The sequence below is a fragment of the Gymnoscopelus microlampas genome (assembly GCF_963454915.1).
Source record: "Gymnoscopelus microlampas genome assembly, chromosome: 10".
Lineage (NCBI taxonomy): Eukaryota > Metazoa > Chordata > Actinopteri > Myctophiformes > Myctophidae > Gymnoscopelus > Gymnoscopelus microlampas.
This window is the reverse complement of record NC_139947.1, coordinates 21,034,460-21,059,802: the sequence shown is the minus strand read 5'-3', so window position 1 is coordinate 21,059,802 and position 25,343 is coordinate 21,034,460. Positions and strand designations below refer to the sequence as shown.

At 44.0% G+C, this 25,343-nt stretch overlaps 1 protein-coding gene across 4 annotated transcripts in view; it reads right to left on the bottom strand.

Annotated features, from left to right (window-relative positions):
• The window catches only part of mtor (mechanistic target of rapamycin kinase), a 161,870-nt gene that overhangs the window by 109,812 nt on the left and 26,715 nt on the right, over positions 1-25,343 (bottom strand). For all 4 annotated transcript variants that reach the window (XM_084070366.1, XM_084070367.1, XM_084070368.1 and 1 more), the window contains exons 19-27: positions 18,927-19,177; positions 16,932-17,018; positions 13,386-13,553; positions 9,467-9,579; positions 8,185-8,347; positions 6,384-6,476; positions 5,001-5,147; positions 3,324-3,466; positions 633-795 (exon numbers count right to left, since the gene is read on the bottom strand). In XM_084070366.1, coding sequence (XP_083926492.1) covers positions 633-795; positions 3,324-3,466; positions 5,001-5,147; positions 6,384-6,476; positions 8,185-8,347; positions 9,467-9,579; positions 13,386-13,553; positions 16,932-17,018; positions 18,927-19,177 — 1,328 coding nt within the window. The remainder of the gene's footprint in view (positions 1-632; positions 796-3,323; positions 3,467-5,000; positions 5,148-6,383; positions 6,477-8,184; positions 8,348-9,466; positions 9,580-13,385; positions 13,554-16,931; positions 17,019-18,926; positions 19,178-25,343) is intronic.

Sequence of the window (25,343 nt, the reverse complement as noted above, 5' to 3'; positions counted from 1 at the left end):
CAAAATGAAAAATCGCTTGCTCTTGTATAGTGCTAGATTGCTGACACAAAAAGACCACATTACACCATGCTCACCATGTTTAACCACATAAGAACTGATTTATACTTCGGCGTACTGGCGAATAGCGGAAATAAATCTACAAGCTCACGACGTGTCGCATTGTGGCACGTCATGAGCTTGCAGATCTGCTATTTTCACTATTTAAAAGGATACTGAATTTCTCTTCACTATAATGACGGCTACAGTTTAACCCATTAAGACCTGAGGCCGCGTCTAAAAAAATCTAAATCCTAAAAAAAAAATCGGAAAAAAATATTTAAAGAAATATTTTCACGATTTTTCAAAAATAGCAGATCTACAAGCTCATAGCGCGGCACTCGGTGCCGCGCTATGAGCTTGTAGATCTGCTATTTTTGAATAGCCAAAGACATCTAAAGTGACACAGATGCGTTCCAGGTATCAATGGGTTAATGACATGCACAGAAGAGGGATGCCAGGTTCAAAGTGGTTAAAAGTTCTGCTTCCACAAAGTCCAATCAAACCCCCCACCCCAAAAAAAAGCAAAGGCTACAAAAAGAACAAACATCTGCCATGTCTCAAAGTAGCCACTTTATGGCGGGTTTCAAGCAAACCTTGTCACTGTGTTCCATGAACTCTGCCAGGTTGAGCAGCGTCTGTGTGACCTCGGCGATGTCCTGTGAGGTCAGGGCCAGCGCGATGCTGAGGATCAACTCGTCTTGCTGGTCCTCGCTCAGTTCCGACCAACACGACAGGAAGGCAGCGTTGAACAGGTCCCTGAAGAATGACATACACAGTGACAGAGGGTTTCTTTTTAGGCTATAAACAGAAGTCCCTTAATCCTCCCTATACTCACTAGTCAACAACCATAATAGGCATGTTCTTTTAATGAATGGTGAAGTTACTACCAGATTACAGGCCAATATTACTTGTACATTAAATGGCCAACGACTTATTGTTCACACCGCTGGCTTTTGGATATTACATTTAAACTTTGAGTGAAGAAGAGAGGGTGTTGCAGCATAGCCACAAACTAACTCTCACACACACCCCTAACTCACTCACTCACTCACTCACTCACTCACTCACTCACTCACTCACTCACTCACTCACTCACTCACTCACTCACTCACTCACTCACTCACTCACTCACTCACTCACCACACACACACACACACACACACACACACACACACACACACACACACACACACACACACACACACACACACACACACACACACACACACACGAGAGGGCGATGTATAGCATTACAAAGATGGAGAGAATGCCACCTATTAAAAGTTCTGTAGTGGCACTAACACAAAAGATTACATTAAAACGAGGTCAAATGTGACGCCAAGCTGGCCTACCACAAATCAACAACAATGCACACGCATTTGAAGATGAAACATCCGACCCAGATGTCTAAAGAGACTTCACACCAGCCGTCCATTACTGGCTTCATTGCGAAGTTGTGTCTTTGTAATGACACTCCCGGGCACTAATCATACTAATCAATCTAGAGCACTAATTACACTAATCAAGCCAGAGCACTAATCACACAAATCAATCTAGAGCACTAATCACAAAGATGGTGGTGAAGGACATGCTGACAATTTGTTTTGTGGGACGAGAGGGATTCTGAGTGCTCTCTTGGCAATTGTGGAACCTGAATACACAGTCCCATCCCATAAAACGTGAGCGCTCCATTTGAAAAGCTCTATGAGGGGACTGCACAAGATCTCAGCAAAAGCTTAATTACGGTAACTGTCCCAAAGCTGGCTCTAACCACAGACGCATGGACGGCACTCACTGAATCTTATGTCGCCATGACCTGTGAGTAGATTTTGATTTATTGTCGGCCAGCTGAGCCAATCAAGGTTATTAGCATAATAAGTATTATTCTTAAGTGCCCGTTTTTTGAGCAGTATCCTTTTATTATAATGATCCATTCCAGTAAAGAGAATAACAGAATTGTCTGTCTTTGTTTCCCCCCTCAAGTATTGATTTTGGTCAGTCATGCACATCCCTAAAACACAACCATTTATGCATTAAAAATATACTTCCCATACTAGGACCATTGCTATGCCAAACCATTGACATTACCATTACACACAACCCAAAAAACATAAGGTGGAAAAAGATGTTTCTCGTCAGCAAAAACTAGGCTCTGGCTCTTCCTGCAATGCATCATGGGTTTGGTCCTGCTGATGTTGTACTGTTTAAAGGTGTACCCACTTACTGTGAGTCCCAGGATGACTTTCACCCGTTTAAGTTTGTGTAAGAGTTTCATTTTGTGCAATTTTGTGTAAGTACGTTTGCAGAGCGAGCGTGCTTTTTCAGCAACCGCCCTGCTTCAACGTTCACTCAAAACTGAACTCATTCACACCTGGAAGCCTCCCATAAGAACCAGTCGCTGGCCATTAAACAACTCATCTGGACCGGTTGGAGGTTTGACTGTCAGGGCCACCTCAGTGGTAGTCGCTGAAGTCACAAGCCTGACTTTTTACCACTTTTTTCCAACCGCCGCCTCAAATGTTATTAATGCAAACTAAGAACTTTTCTGTATGGCCTCTTAAAATGTCAGAACCTTCTCTATGATGTTCGAAAGCTTAGGTTAGACATAATAAATAATAAATCAAAAAAGGTGCAATCTGACTTCAAAAAGGCAGCCATTTCATAAGGGAAAAGTACTCCTCCAGTGCGAACTGGCGTGGAACGTCATATTTATCCCATTAAGACCTGGAACGCATCTGTGTCACTTTTTGATTTGAGCAAAAAAAGCGTTATTTTACACGTTGGCTATTCAAAAATAGCAGATATACAAGCTCATAGTGCGGCACTGAGTCCGACACACTAAGAGCTTGTAGATCTGCTATTTTTGAAAAATCGTGAAAATGTGTGCAAATCTTTGAATGTATATTGTTTGAAAGCGAACATTTTTAACTCAAATCTTTGCTTCTGGGGGGTCCCTGAAACTGAAATATTTTGAGATGGGGGGCGGCGGCCAAATGCATATAATTCTGGGGGTCCTTGACATGAAAAAGTTTGCGCACCACTGATACAGAAACATGCGTTTTTTTCCAGAATACTGGATTTAGAAGACATTCGTAGAATCGGCTTCAGGTCTTGAATGGGTTATACGGGGGGACACTGGGACGCCGCCACTGGAGCGTCTCGCTGTGATGTGGTCTCTCTCCACACGGGGTGGGCAGTAAAAGAGGACAGCGTTGGAAGAATGGAAGGCGAGGGATGAAGTGAGGACAAGAGGAGGACGAGAAGCAGAGAAAAGCAGCGAGTACCTGGCCAGTGGGATGTAGGTCTGGGCCAGGGACCAGCATGAGCGCAGGGCCGGCGACGAGGACTCCTTGAGGAGCACCACGCTGAGACGTCTCAGCCACTCCAGCCAGTCGTCTTTGGACACCTTCCTGGCCGCACCCCAAGCCTGGCAAACGCATGAGTTCATTTAACTCAAAAGAGTGTAAAAAATATGACAGAGACGATAAATATGATGGTACAAACACTTTTAGGTCACATTGTCCACCTCCAGAATCACATGGGAGTCCAGTGTCCCTATAATGTGTTATTTGGCTGCTACAAGTCAAGCATTCTACTATAGGGATTCTGAACCTTTTTCATTTCAAGGACCCCCCCAGTTTGATATGCATTACGCCGGGGGTCTTCAGCGTTTTTCAGGCCAAGGACCCCTTTGCCTCTTCGCCAAAAATAGCCGATCTACAAGCTCGCAGATCGGCTATTTTCAGCTAGTGTTTCCCCCCAGAATAGGGACGCAAGGGTTCAAATGGTTAATGTACAAATAAAACGATAAAGTCCCTATCACACAAAGATTTGGCGGCCCCCCTGCAGTATCTCTGAGGAGCCCCTAGGGGTCCCGGACCCCCTGTTGAAGACCCCTGCATTACGCCATGGACCACCAATTGATGTATTTATGTTTTATCTCTGGGACCCCTAAAATCCTCAGTGTTCATTTAACTGCGAGTGTAAAATGGAATTGAATGGTGAATGACCGTTCCTATCAGTCATTTAGCTGGGGACCCCTTGAAACCCCTTGAAGGACCCATTGTGGACAGTGTTCTACAATAGGTGGATTAACTTATACACAGCAATGTGAGACTGATATGTATCGAGCTCCATGTATAAACGCACTTAAAATGTAGTTTGATTAACTTAAATGTCAAATTACAAAGGATCTTGGGTAAATTAGTAGAGCGGGGCTATATGTATTCAAAGCGCATGAACAATATTTATGGACCAAAATGATGAAGACGTATTGTCCAGCTTTCCTCTAGACTGCCATGTGCAATTTAACCCATTAAGACCTGGATCTGTGTCATTTTTAGATTTGAGCTAAAAAGCATTATTTTACACTTTGGGCTATTGAAAAATAGCAGATCTACAAGCTCATAGCGCGGCACCGAGTGCCGCGCTATGAGCTTGTATATCTGCTATTTTTGAAAATGTGTGCAAATCTTCTGAATATATACATTTTTAAAGTGAACATTTTTAACTCAAATCTTTGCTTCTGGGGGTCCCTGGAACAAAACATTTTGATGGGGGTCCGCGGCCAAATACATACAATTTTGGGGGTCCTTGACATGAAAAAGATGGAGCACCACTGATATAGAAACATAAGTTTTTCAGAAAACTGTTGAGATTTAGGAGACATGTAGAATCGGCTTCAGGTCTCAATGGGTTAATGGTGTACATCGACGTTTTATTATGTGTTTATTTACTGAAATCAAGCACACATCATTACACTGTTAAAAGAAACAATGAAAAGAACACTACGGTAGTTAAAACATTTTGATATTAAACGTTTTATTAATTAATAAATACAATAAATGTCCCTTCGATCAATACATCCACAAAAGTCCAATAATGAGTTTGCAGCCCTGCTGGATGGATGGCTGGCAGAGTGTTTAGACAGAAACAGGTGATGTGTGTGTTGTTTACGTTACCTTCTGCAGGGCGGTGGTGCTGACGTGAAGCTTCTTCATAGGCCCCGCCTCCACCGGCCCGCTGACCAGTGCGTCGCCCTGGTTGCCACGCAGCTGCCGGTGCTGGAAGATGAGAGGGTCCTCTTCTTCCTCGGCCAGCGTGTAGCCCTGATGACACGACACGAGAACACTTATAATCGGCGGCCATTTACACAGAAATTGCTTTTGCATTACTCGTTCAGCCCACACACAGTCCACGTCCACACACACACACGCACACGCACACACACACACACACACACACACACACACACACACACACACACACACAGACTGTTAAGTCGGCCTTCAAAGCATTTGGATGCTGCGGTGCATTTCCTGTTGATAAATATTATGCCGTAATGACAGCTGGTTGTAAACGATAAGGTCAGAGTGGATATTGTTTGTTTATTGTGTGTCATTATATTCTAGATGAGTGCTGGAGCGTGTACTGTCAGTGTCAACACGGGGGCATCGCGGAAACCATGCTCAAGCACACAAGGGGGGGACGGTCGGGGGGATATGAGCAGATAACATCAAATCGTTCCATATGCTTGCTTGTCTCTCATTTAATGAGGACATATTTACACAGTGAAATGTTAATTTAACTCCAAGGGAACTTGATACAGTACAAAATAACTGCAGCTTTTTTTGGCAGAGGTCTTTAATAAAGTTTGACGTGAAGTATTAGAATCCCTCTGAAGCTGTACTGGACTGGCTATGCATTCCACAAAGGCTATGCCAGGTCACCACTCTGGAAATGATAATGACGATAATGATGAACATCGTTGTTGTAACTTTATATTCATAGCATTTCAAATCCTCACTAGCAATAAACACTACCACATACACAGTCAAATCCTCTGTGTTCATTTATCCATGTTGTTCCTTATTTCCCCCCCGAGTCCTCGGGGTTCTCAAAGTGGGGTCTGGGGACCCCCAGGGGTCCTTGAGGAAGTTCCAGGGGGTCCCCAGCTAAATGATTGATAGTTAGGAACAAAGTGGACAGTGTACAAACGTAACCAAATGGACCTGGTTACATTTGTACACTGAGTTCAATTTCCACTGAGGATTTTACAGTGTAGATTTGTGTCGCAGAGATAATTCCCCCAAAAAAGAATCACCTGGGAGTCCATAGTAATGAAAATGTTTGCGAAACACTGCCCTAGGTCACGTGTAAATTTGAGAGTGCAGAAAGGGAACCAAAAGCATGTGTAAGTAGTTAAATGAACAGTATTTTACTGTGTTCAAGTGCACAGAGAGAGAGAGAGAGACAGCTAGAGGGATAAAAGGAGATAAAAGAGGTTAGGGGGGATGAGTGGGGCAGTGATAGAAGGGCAGATGGAGAGGTGGATGGGTGCTGACCTTGACGATGCGACAGATGAGCACGTCATAGCGCTGGTGGTTGATCCTGTGCTTCAGCATCACTTTGTTCACCATGGGAATGAAGATCTGGTACTGCAGGGGGCAGCAGAGAGCACAGTGTGAGTAGCGAGCCCATAGGCCAGTCACAATTATTACATAATCGCCTGATCGCATTTGTTTGAAATAATCGCAATCATTTTTGCATACTTGTCCGAATCGTTTCCATTTGTGCACACATTTTCAAACATAAAAAGGCGGAAATAGCAAATCTACAAGGTCACAATGCCTCACGATGTGACACATTGTTAGCTTGTAGATTGGCAATTTCTACTATAACGTTTTTGTCATATGTGCCCAGTGCAATTCTTTTGCCAAACAGAAATAGCCAAATGTAATTTGCCCAATGCTCAATGCCCAAAACAAACACACAATTCATTTGTTAACACATTGACTGCCTGAATTATTTTCACTGCCTATTGTTATTCATGCCAGAGATTTTTCAATGGAAAAAAAAAAGTACTCAGGAGCCGAGATACAAAATTTTGAAGTTTTAAGTTAACAAGGAAGTGGATGAGAGTAAAGATCTTCGAAAATTCATATCTCCTTGGTCTTTGGGTCAAATTTAAAAAAAAAAATATTTTTTTTTTTTGGGAAAAAATATTTTTTTGCTAAAATCGAGTTAACTCGATCTTGGCAGGTAAGTGATGAAAAGCTAATATCGAGTTAACTCGATCTAGGCAGTCAATGTGCTAATCGCAATTATTTGCATGTTCATCGTCAACTAAAACGTTATGATCGTGACATAGCAGCCTTTAGTGCCGATCCCGGGGCGTGTGCACATTCCACGCTCTCTTGGGGGCCCTCCGCCTACACCCTGCTTCCGACCACGCCGTAAAGCCAAATGACACGGTAGCGCATGCTAAGTTGTTCCCATCAAAAGACTGTGGATTTCAAGGCGGTGTTGTCCACATGTGGTCTGCTGCTGCAGAGGTTAGGGCCAGGAGGGCAGGGTGGGCGTGGAGGAGAGAGAGGGGAAGTCGAGGGCGGAGGCCGAGGGGGGTGGTGGCGGGGGCTGTAGCAAACGTGTGATCTCACCACCCTTTCTCTCGTAAACACCATTCCCCCCCACCGCCAGGCGACCGATGACATCAGCGGCGAGCAGAAACACTGAGATGTTGTGCTGGACACAGTGTACTACATCGGTGGTCACCAAACTATGGGTCGGGACCCATTTTTATGGGTCGCGACGAGTAATTTAACTTTTTATATATATATGGTTTTGTTCTGTTTTGTTTAACCCATTGATACCTGGAACGCATCTGTGTCACTTTAGATGTCTTTGGCTATTCAAAAATAGCAGATATACAAGCTCATAGCGCGGCACCGAGTGCCGCGCTATGAGCTTGTAGATCTGCTATTTTTGGAAAATCTTGAAAACATTTTTTTTTGATTTTTTTCCAAAAACTGTTATGATTTAGATTTTTTCAAAGAATCGCCTCAGGTCTTAATGGGTTAAAAACATTAAAAGATTTAAAAAACGTGTTTTCTTTTCTTCAGAAATCACTTACTGGTGATTCATTCACAACGTATTTAAGTTTGAGTCCCGGGGAGACTTATCTTTTGGGTCTCGAGCTGAAAGGTTTGTACTACATAAAAAGTGGTGTGCAAACGCACGGGCTGCAGTCAGGGTTGCCAGATCTGCGTATTATAATTTGCCCGCAAGATTTTATTTAAGATTTTTTTTTTTTTTGCTTGTTTCTCTCACAGAATCTGGCAACACTGGCTGGCTGCGGTATGTTACCTTCTTGCCGAGCTGGAAGACCAGCGAGGACAGTGTGTCCATGGAGGTGGACCGCAGCTCGGGGGTGCTGTCCAGTGAGCGCACGATGGGGTGGATGATGCGCGAAGCGTAGTCAGTGAAGTCCAGAGACTCCGTCAGCCGGTCCAGCGTCTCCAAGGCGACCCTGAGAAAGACCGGCGGGAGGGGACAGGATTTAACATCATGGCGCTTTTTGTTTGAAACGCTAGTACCAGGACAGAGAGAGAAGGGAGAGAGAGGCCTGAGAGATGGTGCATTTCCAAAAGTCTGACATTAAAAAGCTTGTGAAGGTGCTCACCCTGCAAGTATTTACCGAAGAGGCGGAGAGGGGCCACATAAAAGTTAATAAGCTCTACGATATGTAAGCGCTGGCACTGGAGCCCTCTTCTGTATTTCTGGAAATGTGGGGCACATTATTTCTAGGGTGTGTTGGTAGAGCTGTGCAATATATCAAATCCATCACGTATCGAGAACTTGTTTTCATCGTATCTCTCAACCGTGTAAGGACAATGATTCACCCAATCATGTCCTCTCTATCTCTATGTTGGTCTTACTGGAACGTGAAGTAAGTAAGTAAGTATGTCGGAGGGTCTTATTGTTGGCATCAGCCGATCAACACGAGTGTCCGTTCCCCTTGCAAGGCGCCAGACAAGGGAGATGGATTGTTGAGGTGGAATGCCACATCTACCGTCAGCTCCCGATACTTATCGCTTCAACGCTTGTCTTAAGCCTGAGTTATACTTGGTTGCGCATTGTGTCTCGCACCGAAAATAACATATCTACAAGCTCATAACGCATGAGCTTGGGCATGGCACCGTTGCGAGCTTGTACATTTTCGGCGTGAGACACTGGCGTACAACGAAGTCAAAATCAGGCGTCCGTTCCCCAAGAGGTGCTACTCATACGCTGAGATGGAGGTGCCCGGTATTGAACCCAGAACCACGTGGTTCAAAGGCGAGCGCTCTACAAACTAAGCTGCCGGAACACACATGGACCTTAACCATCTGATTTGATTAAACAAAACACATGAAACATGGAGCTACATTGTTAAATTGTGTAATAAAGAAAGTTTGGAAATAGCACGACAATATTGAAGACATGTTGAATATGGATGTTTGGTCCATAAATGTTGTGATTAAGTAACTGGATACCCAAGAGAAACAAATGTGAGAGAGAAAACAAAACTTTAGCAAAACACGGCTAAGTTGCCTGATGGCAAGTTGGCCAAACAGCAGGCACACACACACACGGTCACGGTACTGACTTGCGTGCCTGCAGGGGGACGTCTGGGGCGTCAAACAGTTTGACGATGGGCGGCAGCAGCAGGTGGAGGTAGTCATCCAGGTTGGCGCCAAACAGCTGGATGGCGTTAAGCAGCTGGAAAAGAGAGCACACTGTTGAATGGATCAGGAGTGTAACAGTTCAATTCGAAAAGGCTCATTAAGACCAAAATGGGTTTTTCTCGAGCAGTTCTCGTGGAAAAAACTGCACGTTTTGTTATTTAATTTTTTTTTTCTTCCAGGAAGGTGATGGCAGACATTCTAGACTTCATCGTGATAAGGTTTTTACGGGGAACAAAACATAGCGGAACGTCCCGGGTACTGCTGGCACTCGTCTTCCGAGCAAGCCATCTCCAAACATGTCCTAGGTGAGGATTTCACAACATTGGGTGAATTTCCGTGTGTGTGTTTTCTGGGGAACCAAGTCACACGCCGTTTCTGGAGCTAATGGGAAACGGTGTCTGTGTGTGAGTGTGAGTGTGTGTGTGTGTGTGTGTGTGTGTGTGAGTGTGCGTGTGTGTGTGTGTGTGTGCGCGAGTGCGTGCATGCGTGTGTGTGTGTGTGTGTGTGTGCATGCAGGCACACATATTGATGGTGGTTTAGAGGGATGACGTCTGTTACAGCCAACTAAAGACAGACCCCCCTTCCCACCAGCCCCCATGTCTAAATTGCGCCAGGCGAGACTGCAGGAAGCCGAGGCGGGGGGGGGGGGGGGTCTGACTGGGAGAGCGAGGAGTGTGTGTGTGTGTGTGTGTGTGTGTGTGTGTGTGTGTGTGTGTGTGTGTTTGGGGGTTGGAGGGATGGATAGTCAGAACAGCTCCTGAAATGATGGAGATCTGTTTTCTTTTCTTTTCCTTCAGGCTGGAAAGTAACCCGATTCCCCGGCTGCCTCTGTCCGCGACCCCATCCCGCGCTCCGCATTAGCCCCAGACCCTGGCCTCGGGTTATAGCCTACCCAGACGGTGGTCTGCTGGGTTATCTAACACTGCAGACGCTGAGACAAAACAGGAACAGGAGAGAACGGGAGAGCGAGAGAGAGAGAGAGAGAGAGAAGACTCTGGATGACCGCAGGCCTGTGATTGCCGGTCTTTGCGGTCGGTGCTCCAGGCTGAGATTCAGAGTTTGGGGGGAAATGAATGGGATAAGTATCAGCGGCAGGGTTGCCAGATCTGCTTATTATAATTTCCCCGCAAGATTTTATTTGAAAATAGCCGATCTACAAGCTCACAACGTGTCGCGATGCGACGCGTTGTGAGCTTGTAGATCTGCTATTTTCAAATAGCTGATGTACATGTTAAAGCACTCATGTGGCCCATAGTTGCTTCTTTTGAGCTGGTTTTCCTAGACCTGGTTGCTTGTTTCTCTCACAGACTCTGGCAACACTGATCAGCGGCAGTGGGGGGAAAGAGGAGAAGGTGCCAGCTACGCATGGCTGGCTTTGGGATGCTGATATATTCAGTGTTGTGCTGGGCAAGATGCGGAAGTTGGCATGGGGTACGGACACAGCCACAAACTGACATAGCAACGTTACCTCGTTAGTCCTGAGTCAACTGAACTCTTGTTGTGCCTACACTTACACGAGTGTCAGTAGGGTGCAACGAAACCACACAAAACCACATTCCACCTTCTGAGGTGCTAAATAAAGAGCAAAGATCCCACAAAGTATCCATTCTACACAAAAGCCCTACTTTTATTATTTCATCGCATGGCGGTGTCACGCAAAAATAGCCGATCTAAAGCTCACAAAGCATTGCATTGTTGTGATATTGTTAGATTAGCTATTTTTTTTATTAAATAATAATTAAAAAATGTTGATGCCCAAAATAGGGATGCCAATTTTGAAATTGGTTCATCTTGTTAACTTCCTACCTTCCCCATAGAATTAGGAAGTGAAACATTAGAGAGGAAACCAGCCATCAGTGTAGCGGTCAAAGGGAAAGCTGCAACCTCAGTCTAACAAAAGGTCAATTATATTATGCAACAAAGGTTGATTGCAGCCTTAAAAGGTTAACATCCACCCTAAATCCTTAAACACTATTTAAAACGTATTGGTGATATACCCTGTGGCCAATGTTGTACTGAGTAAGGGGTGCCTGTCACGGACACAGCATTTTGAGGAAAGTAGCTAAGCTTCAAGTTCAGCAGCAGTAAAAGGCTGTCCACACCGAGGATGATAGTTATAAAGATAATGATGTGAGCATCCACACTGATGAACGATACGTTCTGTTAATACACGGCTTGGTTGCATGCTTGATTCTGATTGGTCAATCACTGAATTCAGCGGTGTGTTATTTCTGAATAATGACCGATGAGTTCTATAACAGACCGCCGCCGTCTAATCAAAGGCTCAGAGCACCTGCTGCGCTGCTTGATTTGATGCTGTATCCAACACGGCAGCCGTGTAAACAAACGCACAATGTCATATACAGCTAACCATTGCTCTCAAGAATGTTTTTGAAAACATTTGAAGGGAGAAATAGACAATGCAGTAACTGAAAATCCCTTCTATTTTATCAACACTTCCTTGTTTTCCGAGGCGACCGTGTTGCGCTGGACGGACGGCCAGCGCAACACTTAAGGAAAACTTTCATTACCGTAAGCAGGAAATACTTTATTTTGTTGTTACTTTTGGGTCAATTTATTAATGTATTTATTAAGTAGCCGTGTAATAAGTGGGATAACTGATGGCGTGCCCCCTTCGCCTCAGTGGTGGGTTTTTTTTTCCCAAAATGTTTATCCCACGATTTTGTGGCCCATTTTTCACCCAGTGCCAATTGCCTAAGCTTGTAATCCTGGGCGCTACTCTCCCTCTGCCAGCCTGGGGAGAGTCCTGAACTGAGCTCATGCTCCCTTCAATGCATGAGGAGTGAGCAGGCCGCTTCTTGTCACCTAACAGGGGGGAGTTTCCCCAGTAGGACGTAGCACGTGGAAGGAACACGTTATTCCAACCAGTTCCTTTCCCCTCCATCAGGTGCCCCGGCTGACCAGGGGGACGCAGTATAGAGACAAGGATTACTGCATGTTTTTTTGTGAGGGTACCACTACCTACCCCAGGGGACACGGGGAGAACATGCAAACTCCACACAGAAAGGCCCTTTCACCAACCCCACCTAGGGTATGGTCACTGCTGACGTCTCAGTGTTTAACCCATTGAGACCTGAAGCCGATTCTACATGTCTCCTAAATCCCAACAGTATTCTGAAAAACTTGTTTCTATATCAGTGGTGCTCAATCTTTTTCATGTCAAGGACCCCCAAAATGATATGTATTTGGCCGCGGACCCCCATCAAAATATGTTTGTTCCAGGGACCCCCAGAAGCAAAGGTTTGAGTTAGAAATGTTCGCTTTAAAAGTATTTATATTCAAAGATTTGCACACATTTTTCAAAAATAGCAGATCTACAAGCTCGTAGCGCGGCACTCGGTGCCGCGCTATGAGCTTGTATATCTGCTATTTTTGAATAGCCCAAAGTGTAAAATAATGCTTTTTAGCTCAAGTCTAAAAATGACACAGTTCCAGGTCTTAATGGGTTAATCATCTTGTCGGGGGTTATTTCTCAACAACGATTGGCGCGCCGTCAATTATCCCTTGCTTAAAATGTTGATCATGAGTGATGTGTTGAACGTGTTATCTGGTCATTTGGATGGATTTTGTTTGGCTAGCAGTGTATCATTAATCAAATCGTTCGTGATGTGGACTCCCATCCACTTCAGTTACAACACTTTTTAGGGCAACATATTTAGTTTTCTTTTTTAGTTATTATTCTTGGTGTGGAAGGTGGAATCAATGTGGAATTGTTGCCATCACTTCTCACTTAAGATTTTGATTCTGAGAACGAAGAAGATGTTCATCAGCCAATACTGAGTACAATGTGAATGTGTTAGTCAAAAGAAACGCCCTCACCTTGATGGTGACACTGCGGCCGGTGCTGTTGTCGTGCATGAAGACTCGCAGCATGTGAGGGATGAGCTGGGGCAGGTACAGCTTGAACTCCCCGCCCAGCGCCACCACGATCTGCTCGATCAGGAGGATGATGGTGTTCTGCATGGGGTTGTTGGGCGTCCAGTACTCCTGAAACAACACAATGGAACACATCAGTAAGATAGAGTACAGAACAACATGTAATGGTATACAAAATAATTGAATTGAATTGAATGAGAACAGAACGAATCAAATCAAAGAACAAAACAGAATAGAGTCAATCAAAACAATGAAATCCAATCCACTTTATTTATATAGCACATTTTGCAAACACAAGGTTAAAGTGCTGCACAAGAAGAAAAAAAAAAAAAACTAGAAAAAGTGCTCCTCTGAGCACATGTCTCCGCTAGGTCAATTAGGTTATTGTGGACCAGCAATGTGCGGAATTCGCCAAACAGGATGGAAAATGAAAAATCGGACAGATCCGCCTTGATCACATGACATAATAGAGACAATGTGTAGGAGTAATATCTATATATGTATATGTGTTTTGCAAAAATTGGCCTGCTGGTGGCGCTACCATCAAATGCGATCAAACGCTGTGTTCATGATTTGAGGCATTTTGTTCAAAACGAGCCACTCCTGCAAAACGGACAGGGTGCAAAACATAGTCATCAACAGCCAGTCAGAAACAGAACAGAATAAAATCCATCAGAACGGCAGAAAACGATCATAGCTGTTTTTACCAAACATGCATGTACACATCAGTTGAAATTATTAAACACCCAAAAACTATTATAGCTTATTTCCATTGTGGTCCTTTAACACTCTGTGCACCAGTGGCCAAAAGTGAAGTGTTTCTCTACAATGGCATGAGTTGAGAATGTAATAATGTGCTTTAGTACAGGAAGTCAGGTACGTAATGAAGGCATTGAGCTATGCCTCTGTCCAAGATGACCAATGACCTAGATTCGCGTGACTCTGATGTATGCCTTTTCTTTTACGACATGTGGAGGGGACGTCCAAACACTACCTCATCTACCTTTGCTGTGGTAAAATCTATTGGTGCTCTGGGAGTATGTGGGTCTTGGCCTGAGAGGCCTGGGTCAAAATGTGTTTCTGTCAATGGGAGGAGGAGAAGGAGGGAGAGAGATCAACAGAGAGAGAGAGAGAAATCAACAGAGAGGGAGAGAGAGAGAGAGAGAGAGAGACAGAGAGACAGAGAGACAGAGACAAACAGAGAGAGACACAGAGAGACACAGAGAGACACAGAGAGACAGAGAGACAGGGACAAACAGAGAGAGAGGTATATAGGGAGAGAGAAAGATTAGATAGAGATGGGGAGAGGGAGAAAAAGAGATGCAGAGAGAAGGGAGGAGGGAGGAAGAGAGAGGGGACAGAGGGACAGGGGAGGAGAGAGGGAGATGGGAGAGAGAGAGTGAGAGAGAGAGAGAGAGAGCAAGAGAGGGAGAGAGCAAGAGAGAGAGAGGTGTTGGACAGAGAATTGCAGCGGTGATGCAGAGGGTTTCATGTGCCAGATTGCGGGGGGAGGAGGAGGGGGGGGGGCTGGTGGATTGTGAGCCGAGGTGCAAATGGCAAAGACAATTTCCTGTCAATTGGAATTGATATCACGTCTCCCGCGTGGCTACTGACAGCATTTTGGAAAACCCGGGTGCCAGAGCAGTGACTGGTTATATTAGAGATAATAGAGTTTAGGACAAGAGAATGAAACAACAGGAACAGGATAGTAAGAAAGAGACAGGGAGAGAGAAGTCAAAGTCACGTAATACGTCAATATACCAATGGGCTTCAGCTGTGAAAGCTGGCTGAGGCGTTCTGCCCCCGCTTTCCTGCGTTGCCCTGCCTATGGCCGCAGAGTCTGAGAGTACGTGTATGTGCGTGTGTGTGCGTGTGTGTGCGTGTGTGTGTGTGTGTATGTGCGTGTGTGTGCGTGTGTGTGCGTGTGTGCGTGTGTGTGTGTGTGTGTGTGTTTGCGTGTCCTGAATGGCTATTCCAGCCCCCTCCATCTGGATGCATGAGGTAGACTGGAACGAAAATGAATAGATCCTTTGTTTGACTCCCCATTTATTAAGTCAGAGGCTCTCAAGGTGGAATGGCCCAGTTCTCTCTAGTTCTTTTCGCTGGGAGGCGTTCATAATATGTTACCTAGAAGAATCAGGACCATAGTCTACCGCTGGCAGCCCCTACAGGCCATGCTGCTCCTAACACCCACCTGGACATTTTTTGCAGAAAGGTTGCACTTAGAGGACAGACCATGGGGTCTGTCCCCCGGCCCGGTAGGTTTCATCCTGCAATCTTCTCATTAGATGATCAGATATTTATCTCATTATCTATTGAGCAGACTGCAGGTTGCTCATTTTGGCCTGAGGGTGGCGCTAAAGGAAAGGTCATGGGGTCACTCAAATGGATATGGTTCAACCTCCAGGAAGCAGGAATGTGCAGAGCAAGTTTCCTGGCAATCTGCCAATTAGATTTGGAGATATCTTGTGTGCAAGTGGACATTTTGGCCTTATGGTGGCACTCCTTGGGGGAGCATGAAGTTGCACATAAAATTCCATTTCAATGCAGCCAGTGGCTTTTGAGATGAGTTGTTCTCCTGTAGATGGCCTGACTGACTGACTGACTGACATTGCCATCCTTATGCCAAATTCACACCAGATTGGTATTCCGCTTCCATTTTCTGAGAAAGCGGCGTGGTTCCATGCATTGTCTACGGCGAGGAGCAATTTGTTGAGTCAGGAGGCAGAGAGTGAGACAGCAAAAAAGCCCTGAGGTCTGTGGTGAGACAAAACAGCAATCAACCATAAATGCGCTGTGGTCTTGACTAAGCATGCACGCAAAGGTGACATGGACGTTTTGGATGTTTTGTTCACAACCATTTAGCGGAAGAGGAAAACCACTGTCACTGTTGGTGTGAATTCGGCATTAGAGCCTCGCTAGTGGCAGAGGTGCTAAAGGAGGAAGGTGGATATTTGATGCTTTGCACCTGGCTGAATAACACGAGACAGTAGAGTTTCCGATTGTGGCTTTAGTGGCCTAGTCTATGCCACTTTGTGTGATCTCTCTCAGCTGATCTCTCTTAACCAATACGCTAGAGCAACGCTGTCTCAGGCAGGCACTGGATAAAAAGGAAAACTCCTGAACTGACTTGAGCCTTTTGTTTAAGAAAATAACTGTAATTTAAGCAAATGTAGACTATACACAAAATGAAAGCGAGACTATTAAACGCAAATGTTTTCAGAGGACCTCAATGTAAATACAATTAACTTCCCATACTCTCAAAAGCTCTTTTCATCTGGCTCTTTTAAGTATGCCACACATGTTGTGTGTTGCTGTGTGACACAGGGCCGAACTCTGTCCCGCGGCCCCTGAAATGCTCCTAATGAGGAAAGCGCAGAGAGAGAGAACAACTGAGCACGATTAAGAGCTTGCAGCTGTTTTTCAGACTCACAGGAAAGGGAGAAGGTGGGAGTGCATTTGGATGTACTGTTCAACATGGTTACTCACTCTGATGAGGGTGAAGATGTCATCCATGTAGGGACGGATGTGAATCTTCACGAAGCACACCACCATTCCCATCTGCTGGAAGAGGAACTGCAGACAACGAGAGAGAGAGAGAGAGAGAGAGAGAGAGAGAGAGAGAGAGAGAACAGGTGTAACCAAGATAAGTAGAGAGGTTTGGGGTTGGAGGTGAAAGTCGAGCTTGTCCCAGCCAGGGTCAAGGCTTTGTTCGACATGGTAGGGATGGGACAATATGAAAATTTCATGTCACTATTATTGTGACCAAAATAATTGCGATTTACAATATTATCGCGATAATCAAAAATATGCTTAACACTCTTAAAATGCCACTTTTGTTAACCACTTCTTGAACCCCAGCATCCATAGTCTGGGGTGGAACATTTGCCAAAAATAGCCGATCTACAAGATCACAACGCGTCGCGTTGCAACACGTTGTGAGCTTGTAGATCGGCTATTTTTGGCAAAGAGATTTATAGAGTGAAAAAACGACCGTATCAAGTGCGTTCTTTACGGAGGTGAATTGATCCCAGTGTATGACGGAGGACAATTTCACGATAAATAAAAATCTCTGCGATACGATTATTTTTTATCAAGATAAGCGATAATAACGATTATCATCCCATCCCTAGTTCACAGGTGGCTGGCTTTTGATTTCATGTCCTGGATGCTATCGACTTTGTTGATTTTGCAGGATGGAGAAATGTTTGGCTGGGATTTAAGCACAAAATTAATTTAAAAAAGGAGGTGAATGAGTACAAAACAAAGTCTTTAACCTTCCACCGTCTTCTGTATGTGAGTCATCTGAAAATGTATTTCACACCATTTACAAAACCGAAACCATTCATCCATAAAAATGATTGCATTAACTTGCACATGCATACCCAGCCATCGACTGGATTAATGTGACAAGATCAGTGATTAGATTTCTCCTCTGTAAACATAAGATCTATTCTATTATAATATATTATATTATATTATGTGTATACATCAAAATAAAAACAAAATCTGACTAAGATGTTTATATGCCTGCAGAAAAAAAAGATATACTGTATATTGCATAAACTAATGATGTGGATGTAAGGCATAACCTGATTAAGATCAGCCATCACCGTGGTGTTTACAGGACCATTTCATTAACTCATTCAGTGCCAAGCTTATTTATTCATGTTAATGGAATTTTGGTTCTGAGTGCCACAGCCAAAATTCATTGTAAAAAAAAAGTGCTTAGGAAGCGAGATACAGCCTTTTTAAGTTATAGGTTAAACAAGGAGTGGATCGAGCAGCAAATCTTCAAATCATCATATCTTGGGTTCTGAACATGTTTTTCCCCAAAAAAAAAAAAAAACTTTTATTTTGAATTTTATTTTATTTTTTAAAAAAAATTTATGACGGATTTGACGGATTGTGGCGCTCTGGGCGTCAGGCCACGTGACGGATTTGACGGATTGTGGCACTCAATGAGTTAAGCTGTGTATTGCCTTAATTGGAGTATGATCAAATAATTGTGCATGTAAACACACAAATGAACTCTCTGCCTGCCAAAAAGGTTTATAAACGTTTTTTGAGAATTAAGCTATTGCCTGCCTTTTTTTTTAAATCAAAAACAAAATAAAAACATTTCTAAAATTATTCTTTATTTTTTTCCCCCGTTTTTCTGTTTTTCCGTTTTTCACCAAGAACCAGGAGATAACATTTTCCAAAAAGTTGCTGCTCCATTCACTTCAATGTTAAAAAATAAATGGAGAAATAAATAACACTTTTCCTATGTTTTACCATGTAAACTGCTGGCATATTTGAGTACTATTTTTGAAAAACCCTGGCAGTTTAAGAGTTAATATTTAACCCTCAAAAGTTAACATTCACCACATGCCAATATGAGAAGGACACCCGTACTTCATGTACACAGGTGGGATACGTGGGATAACCGACCATGGGAAAATAAATCACCAACCAACCAACCGGCAGCCTACATTTACCTACCTCTCGGATGCTGGCGTCACAGACCCGGATGACGTTGAGGAAGGTGGGCATGACCTGGGGCAGGAACTGCACGCACTTGAGCCCCAGAGACTTGAAGATGAAGGTGACGGCCTGGACCACCATGGTGTGGTGGTTGGAGAGCGAGGGGTCCCTCAGGATGCGCATGAGCGTCACGATGGCCACCGCCGGGTAGAATTCGTCCAGTGGCAGGTTTCCCATGTTCACCAGCATCTCACTGGTGCTGTAGTCCGCTGGTAGGTGACAAGACATCGACATGAGAAAGAGCATTGAGCTGCACTTATCACACAGCTAGTATTAGATGTATTCCTTTTAATGTATGCCGGGCGGAAACCTTAACCCATTAAGACCTGAAGCCGATTCTACAAAATGTCTTCTAAATCAGTTTTTTGAAAAAAACGTATGTTGCTATGTCAGTGGTTTTCAAACTTGTTAATAATGTCAAGGACCCCGAAATGTATATTTATTTGGCCGTGGACCCCCATCTCAAAATATTTTGTTCCAGGGACCCCCCAGAAAGCAAAGATTTGAGTTCAAAATGATCGCTTTAAAACAATATGTATTCAAAGATTTGCACACATTTTCACGATTTTTCAAAAATAGCCAAGGTGTAAAATAATGCTTTTTAGCTCAAATCAAAAAGTGACACAGATGCGTTCCAGGTCTCAATGGGGTAAATGTCCAAAACTAAAGAACCTGTGTTCCAGTGGATCCAGTGTAGTTATCAATTAGCCACAAGCACTTGTTAATACTTTTCATTGGATTGGTAATTAGAAAACGCACTGTGAAGTGAAAGTGACTTTCCTTTCACTTTCAAGAATAGCTAAAGTTCACACTGCGTCGGGATGATGATTGTGAGCTTGTAGAACTGCTATGTTCACTACTTTTACACATCACTCTTGTAGGACGGAGTAGGACATTCATTTATGAAAAAAACTAAAAAGTTTGAATCTGGACATCCAAGGTTTCTGCCCGACAGTAACAATTATTATAAACCAGTGGCCCTCTAATTTGTAGCTGGGAGCAAGGTCCCATGTAGGCATTATGATTTGCCTATTTGTTCCAGTTGCATTTACTGGCATAGAAAGGCTGACAGACTTCAAACAATCCATGCTATCATTGCAAACTGCACTTGGTAATTAAGCTGTTCAGGAAATAGCACAAACAAAGGGCTTGGGAGCTGCTCATGCCGCTCATGAGTCATGTAACGAGGAGCAGGTTTATAATAAACTATGATTCTACTTCATTACATCCCATTCAGCAAGCAATTGTGGAAGTCGTATACACGTTCTGAATAAATATATCTTATTTAAACATCTGGGCGGGGGGTTCCAACAGCACGAGACTGTACAGTATGTGACGAAGGGGGGGGGGGGGGGGGCGGCAGTCGCTTGGTCTGTCTGTCCTCGTCCAGTGAGGAGGGGATTGAGTTTTTACTGGCGAGCTGCTGTGAAAGACCGATGTCTGGTGTTCAGCGTTTCATTGGCCCAGTGTGGGAGTACAGTTTCAACAAGCCTGTAGACTCTACTGTTCTCCTCTGGACTCGAGCATAATAGATGGGACGTGCAGGGCCCGAGAGGGGGGGGGGGGATGGGGCAGAGTGAGCAGACAAGACCTTTGCTGCTGGATTTGGTGTTATGCGGAGGCCTTCACCAAGTCTAGATTGATGGTGGCAAGGTGATGGATGGATCACACATCTGTATCTTTTACGACCCAGGAAGAAGCATCAATTTGGGCTTCGGGCGAGGCAAAAAGCACCACCTTAGTAGCACAAGCCCTGGAGCTGTTAATCAAAACCTGCAACGTATCAAGTGTTTCCTCACCAAAACACAAGTCGACCGTTGATGAAATCTGCCATGGAAAAAAAGCACATCTTGTTATCATTCCTTGGGGGGGGGTGTGAGTTTCAAGTCATGTGATCTTGACCTGCTTTGGTGGGATTACGCGTTCTTAAGTCAGGTGAGGAGGAGGAGGGGGGGGGGGGGGAGCCAGTGACCTCCCCCCACTACAAGGAAGAGTAGGCAGCAGCTGCCAAAGATGGCTAGTGCTCCAGACAGTGACCCTGACTGTAACACAATCTGCCAGCAGAGAGAGAGAGAGAGAGATATACAGCCCAGCGTTCCAGTCACAGTCCATTGAGCTCGAGAACAAACTGCTAAAACTATTATCCCGCCGGAGCACCGATGTCACATTCCCCGATGCGCCGTCGCCGGATGAGAGGAAAGGGAACTGCATTCTCCACGCGTGCAAAACAACCCACATGACAGGTGTGTGTTTATATTAATACGATTTCAATGTGCTCGGCCTGCTACGCGGCACAAGGGGTCATGTTGGGAGTGAGACTGAGCGAGCACAGCAGGAGGTGGTGGTGGTGGTGGAGAGGCCAGGAGGAAGACTGCAATCAGATGTCGAGTTGACATCGGCTTGACGTGGAACTATCTTTTCATCGTGGACACTGCCAAGGCATGAATATGGCCCTCGAGGACCCCGTCTCTGGCTTCGTCTCAGACGTTTGGGATCCAGAACTTACCTCACCTCCAGTGTGATTTATGACGTGATTTATGGACAAAATAGACATGACATAATGGACTGCTGCGAACCGTTCCCCATCAGTTGATATAAAAGTTGTTGGATCGTCCAGCTGGTCTATGTATGACATCAAAATACTGTTGATCTTTCAGGTATCCACGTGGCATAGGGGTGAAGTACTCGTCCATCGCTGAGGAGGCTAGGGATGGATTCCTCCATGGTGCCTCTGGCTTGGCCCGGGCACTGTAAATAACTACTGCTGTGTTTGCAGGTGTGAAGCTGGCAGGAGAGTGTGTTAACGGTCGCTGCACTAGTGACTCCCACAGGTCTGTTGGGGTGCCTGTTCAACAGAGAGAGGAGACTGGGAGGAATAGCAAGTTCATCCGTATGCGTTATGCCCTCCCAGTGAAACTCCTCGCTGTCAGGTAGAAAGAAACAGCTGGTGACCCCATGTGTGGGAGCGGAGGAGACGCGTTAGTCTACACTCTCCCGTGGCCAACTGTGGGGGTTAGCAGTGACAGGGATTAGTATATCTCACTGTTCCAGGGGAATTGGCATAACAACTAAATGGGGGAGAAAGGGGCGCCCTGGTAACTCACGGAGTAAGCACATACCACATAAATAAGACTGTAGTCCTTCCCGCATCTGGCCCGGGTTCGATTCCGACCTGAGGCACTTCACTGCATGTCAACCCACCCTTCTCTCCCACCTTTCCTGCCACTGTCCTTTCAAAATAATGTATAAATTGCAAAATAAATTCTTTAAAAAATATATAAAAATAAAATAATATAATAAAAGTGCAAGAGTATAGTATAATATAATATAGGATCTTGATGTGTATTGGGTGGATGGGCAGCTATCACTGTGCCACTTTAAAAAAAAATGACAAAAAAAATCTGTGTCACAGATATTCTCAATGACATTTTACAATGTGTAATTTTCGTGGGAAATGGAAAATAAATTCTGATGACTCATCCTGCACTCGGGAGGCACACCAAACATTTCCAGTCAATAAAATCAAGTTCAAGTTCAAAATATAATAGCTTTTGCAGTAGTCCCTCCTCCCACCTTGACGGTAGCAAGATACTAGGTTGGTGGCTTAGAGTCCCCCAAAACATGACATCCCTTTCCAACTACCGGTATACTTTGGTTAAGATCCAGGTGAAAGGAATGTCTACATTTTGAAGAGGCTGGTACTCTATATGAACCAATTCCACTTGTACTCATGAGCAGTCAGTGGTTGCCAAACACAGTGAGTGTGCCATGAGACCAGGTGTGCCGTGGGATTTTGTGACAACAACCACACATTATTATTGCAATATATTGTACTATTTTGTATATATATATCAGTACTTTTGCATACTCACTTCCCAATACAGAGGCCAATTCTGTACACTAAAAATATATTTTAAACATCTCAACCTGGCGTCCCTAATTTGGCTATGTCATAGGTGAAAATGAAAAAAAAAAGAAAATATTTCTCTAAAATTTACAAAAATCTATATGCATGTAGATCGGCTATTTCTGTAATATTTTTTGTGAGCTTGTAGATCAGCTATTTCTGTTATTTTTGAACATTTGAGCAAGTAGTAGTTAAACTTCATTTGGCATTCGTAAATAAAATAAAATGTTTACAGAGTGATAACTCATGTTATAGATGTTATTTTGCATGGATATGAATACAGATTTGATTTGCCCTTTGGTGTGCCATGGGAACAAAACGTTTGAAACCCACTGTTGTATATGAGCCAACTACAGATTTGTTCTAGTAAGATTACCCAATTGCATGTCTTTCTGTCCTTGAAAAAGAACGCCATTCCAACCACACTCGGCGGATAATAAAAACCCTTCCGTTTATTGTAACTTAGAGGTTTTATTTAATTGCATATGTTTGTCATATGTCTTACGTCTCTCATGTCAGTCAAATCAAGCCCTGACTCAATAGTCTGCTTCATGCAAACGAACTTCAAACAATGCATGCCATTTCATGAGGACTTGAAAGTTATCTGACCAAACATTGACTGTCAATTCCCACTCTACTCATGATGTCACCCCCCCTAGCCCTCCAAAAAATAAATAAATAAATAAACTTGACCTGAATAATTCACGTTTAATCTTTGTCTTTACTGAATGCCTGGAGAACTATCAGTATAAAGTGGGTCACCATAAATCAGATCACTGTACTGCAACAGATCCCAGACCCCTTGTGGCAATTATTTCTTCCCACTCAGCTGGCAGGCTCTCGCTCTGGAGTCGATTTGAGCGACTCCCACAGTTTGAGAACCCAAAGCCACAGAGTCCATGTGTGTGAAGCTCTCTCAAAATGGTGTTTTGTCTTGAAGAGCGTAGATAATTAACAACAAGCCGTTCTACAAGCTTGAAATGTGAGCTTGTATCTCACAAGACAGTAGCCACAACATGCAGCATTGCGACGCATTGCACAGCTTGTAGATCGGTTATTTCTCAAATAAGTAAGGATGTCATATTTTAAAGTTGTCACAGTTTAACCCATTTAGACCTGGAACGCATCTGTGTCACTTTAGGTTTCATTGGCTATTCAAAAATAGCAGATATACAAGCTCATAGCGCGGCACCGAGTGCCGCGCTATGAACTTGTAGATCTGCTATTTTTGAAAAATCGTGAAAATATTTTTTTTATATTCTTTTCCGAAAAACTGTCAGGATTTAGAAAATGTTTAGAAGCGGCCTCAGGTCTTAATGGGTTAATGTGAGGTACGGCAGTCTAGTCGTGAAGCATAATGAGATCATCTGTTGGCTGAACCGATCTGTAGTCGGTTCAGGTCAGCCAGATTCAGCACCTCAGGCAACTAAATATGAAGATCGTTTCTCTCTAGCGTAACATACAGTAAGTGTGTTGTGTGTGTGTGTGTGTGTGTGTGTGCGTGCGTGTGTGCGTGCGTGTGTGCGTGCGTGAGCTTGAATTACACGGTGGCTAGTGGGGGAGCTCTATTTACAGGGTACTGTACACATGCATTAGGGATGTGCATGACAAATCATAATCAAATGAGACAATTCTACTGTTCAGTTCTGGCAATTTTTTTTCTTTGAATACCCCCACACACACTCAGGGAAGAAAATAAAAATAAGATAATAAGAGACAAACTGAATGCTGTTATTCTCTTTACTGGAATAGATCATTATAATGAAAGGGTACTACACAAAAAAACAGGCACTTAAGAATCATCGTCGTCCGTTTTTACCGTCTGGAGACTCCCATCCAGGACAGGCTTCAGACGCGCTTAAGAATAATCCTTCATAAATTTGATTGGGTAGTATTAGTTGGCCAACAATAATTCAATATATAGTCATAGCAACGTAAGATTTAGTGGTGAGTGCCGTCCATGCGTCTGTGGTTAGAGCAGCTTTAGGACAGTTGTGCAGTTTTGTGCAGTTCCTTTAGTTTACACTTACAGTAGTGTACCGGGGTCCCACTGGGCTCTATACTAAGACACCTTGTTTGCCTCAACACCAAATCTCTCAACGCATTGTGAGCTTGTAGATTGGCTATTTTCGCCAAATGTTTGCCCCAGAATAGGGACTCTAAGTTCACAGAAAGCTCACTGAAAGCTCAAACTGGATTTAACACATTTTCCAGCCAGCTACTTAACCCATTAAGACCTGGAACTGTGTCATTTTTAGATTTGAGCTAAAAAGCATTATTTTACACTTTGGGCTATTCAAAAATAGCAGATCTACAAGCTCATAGCGCGGCACCGAGTGCCGCGCTACGAGCTTGTAGATCTGCTATTTTTGAAAAATCGTGAAAATGTATGCAAATCTTTGAAATATATATATATTTAAAGCGAACATTTTTAACTCAAATCTTTGTTTCTGGGGGTCCCTGGGACA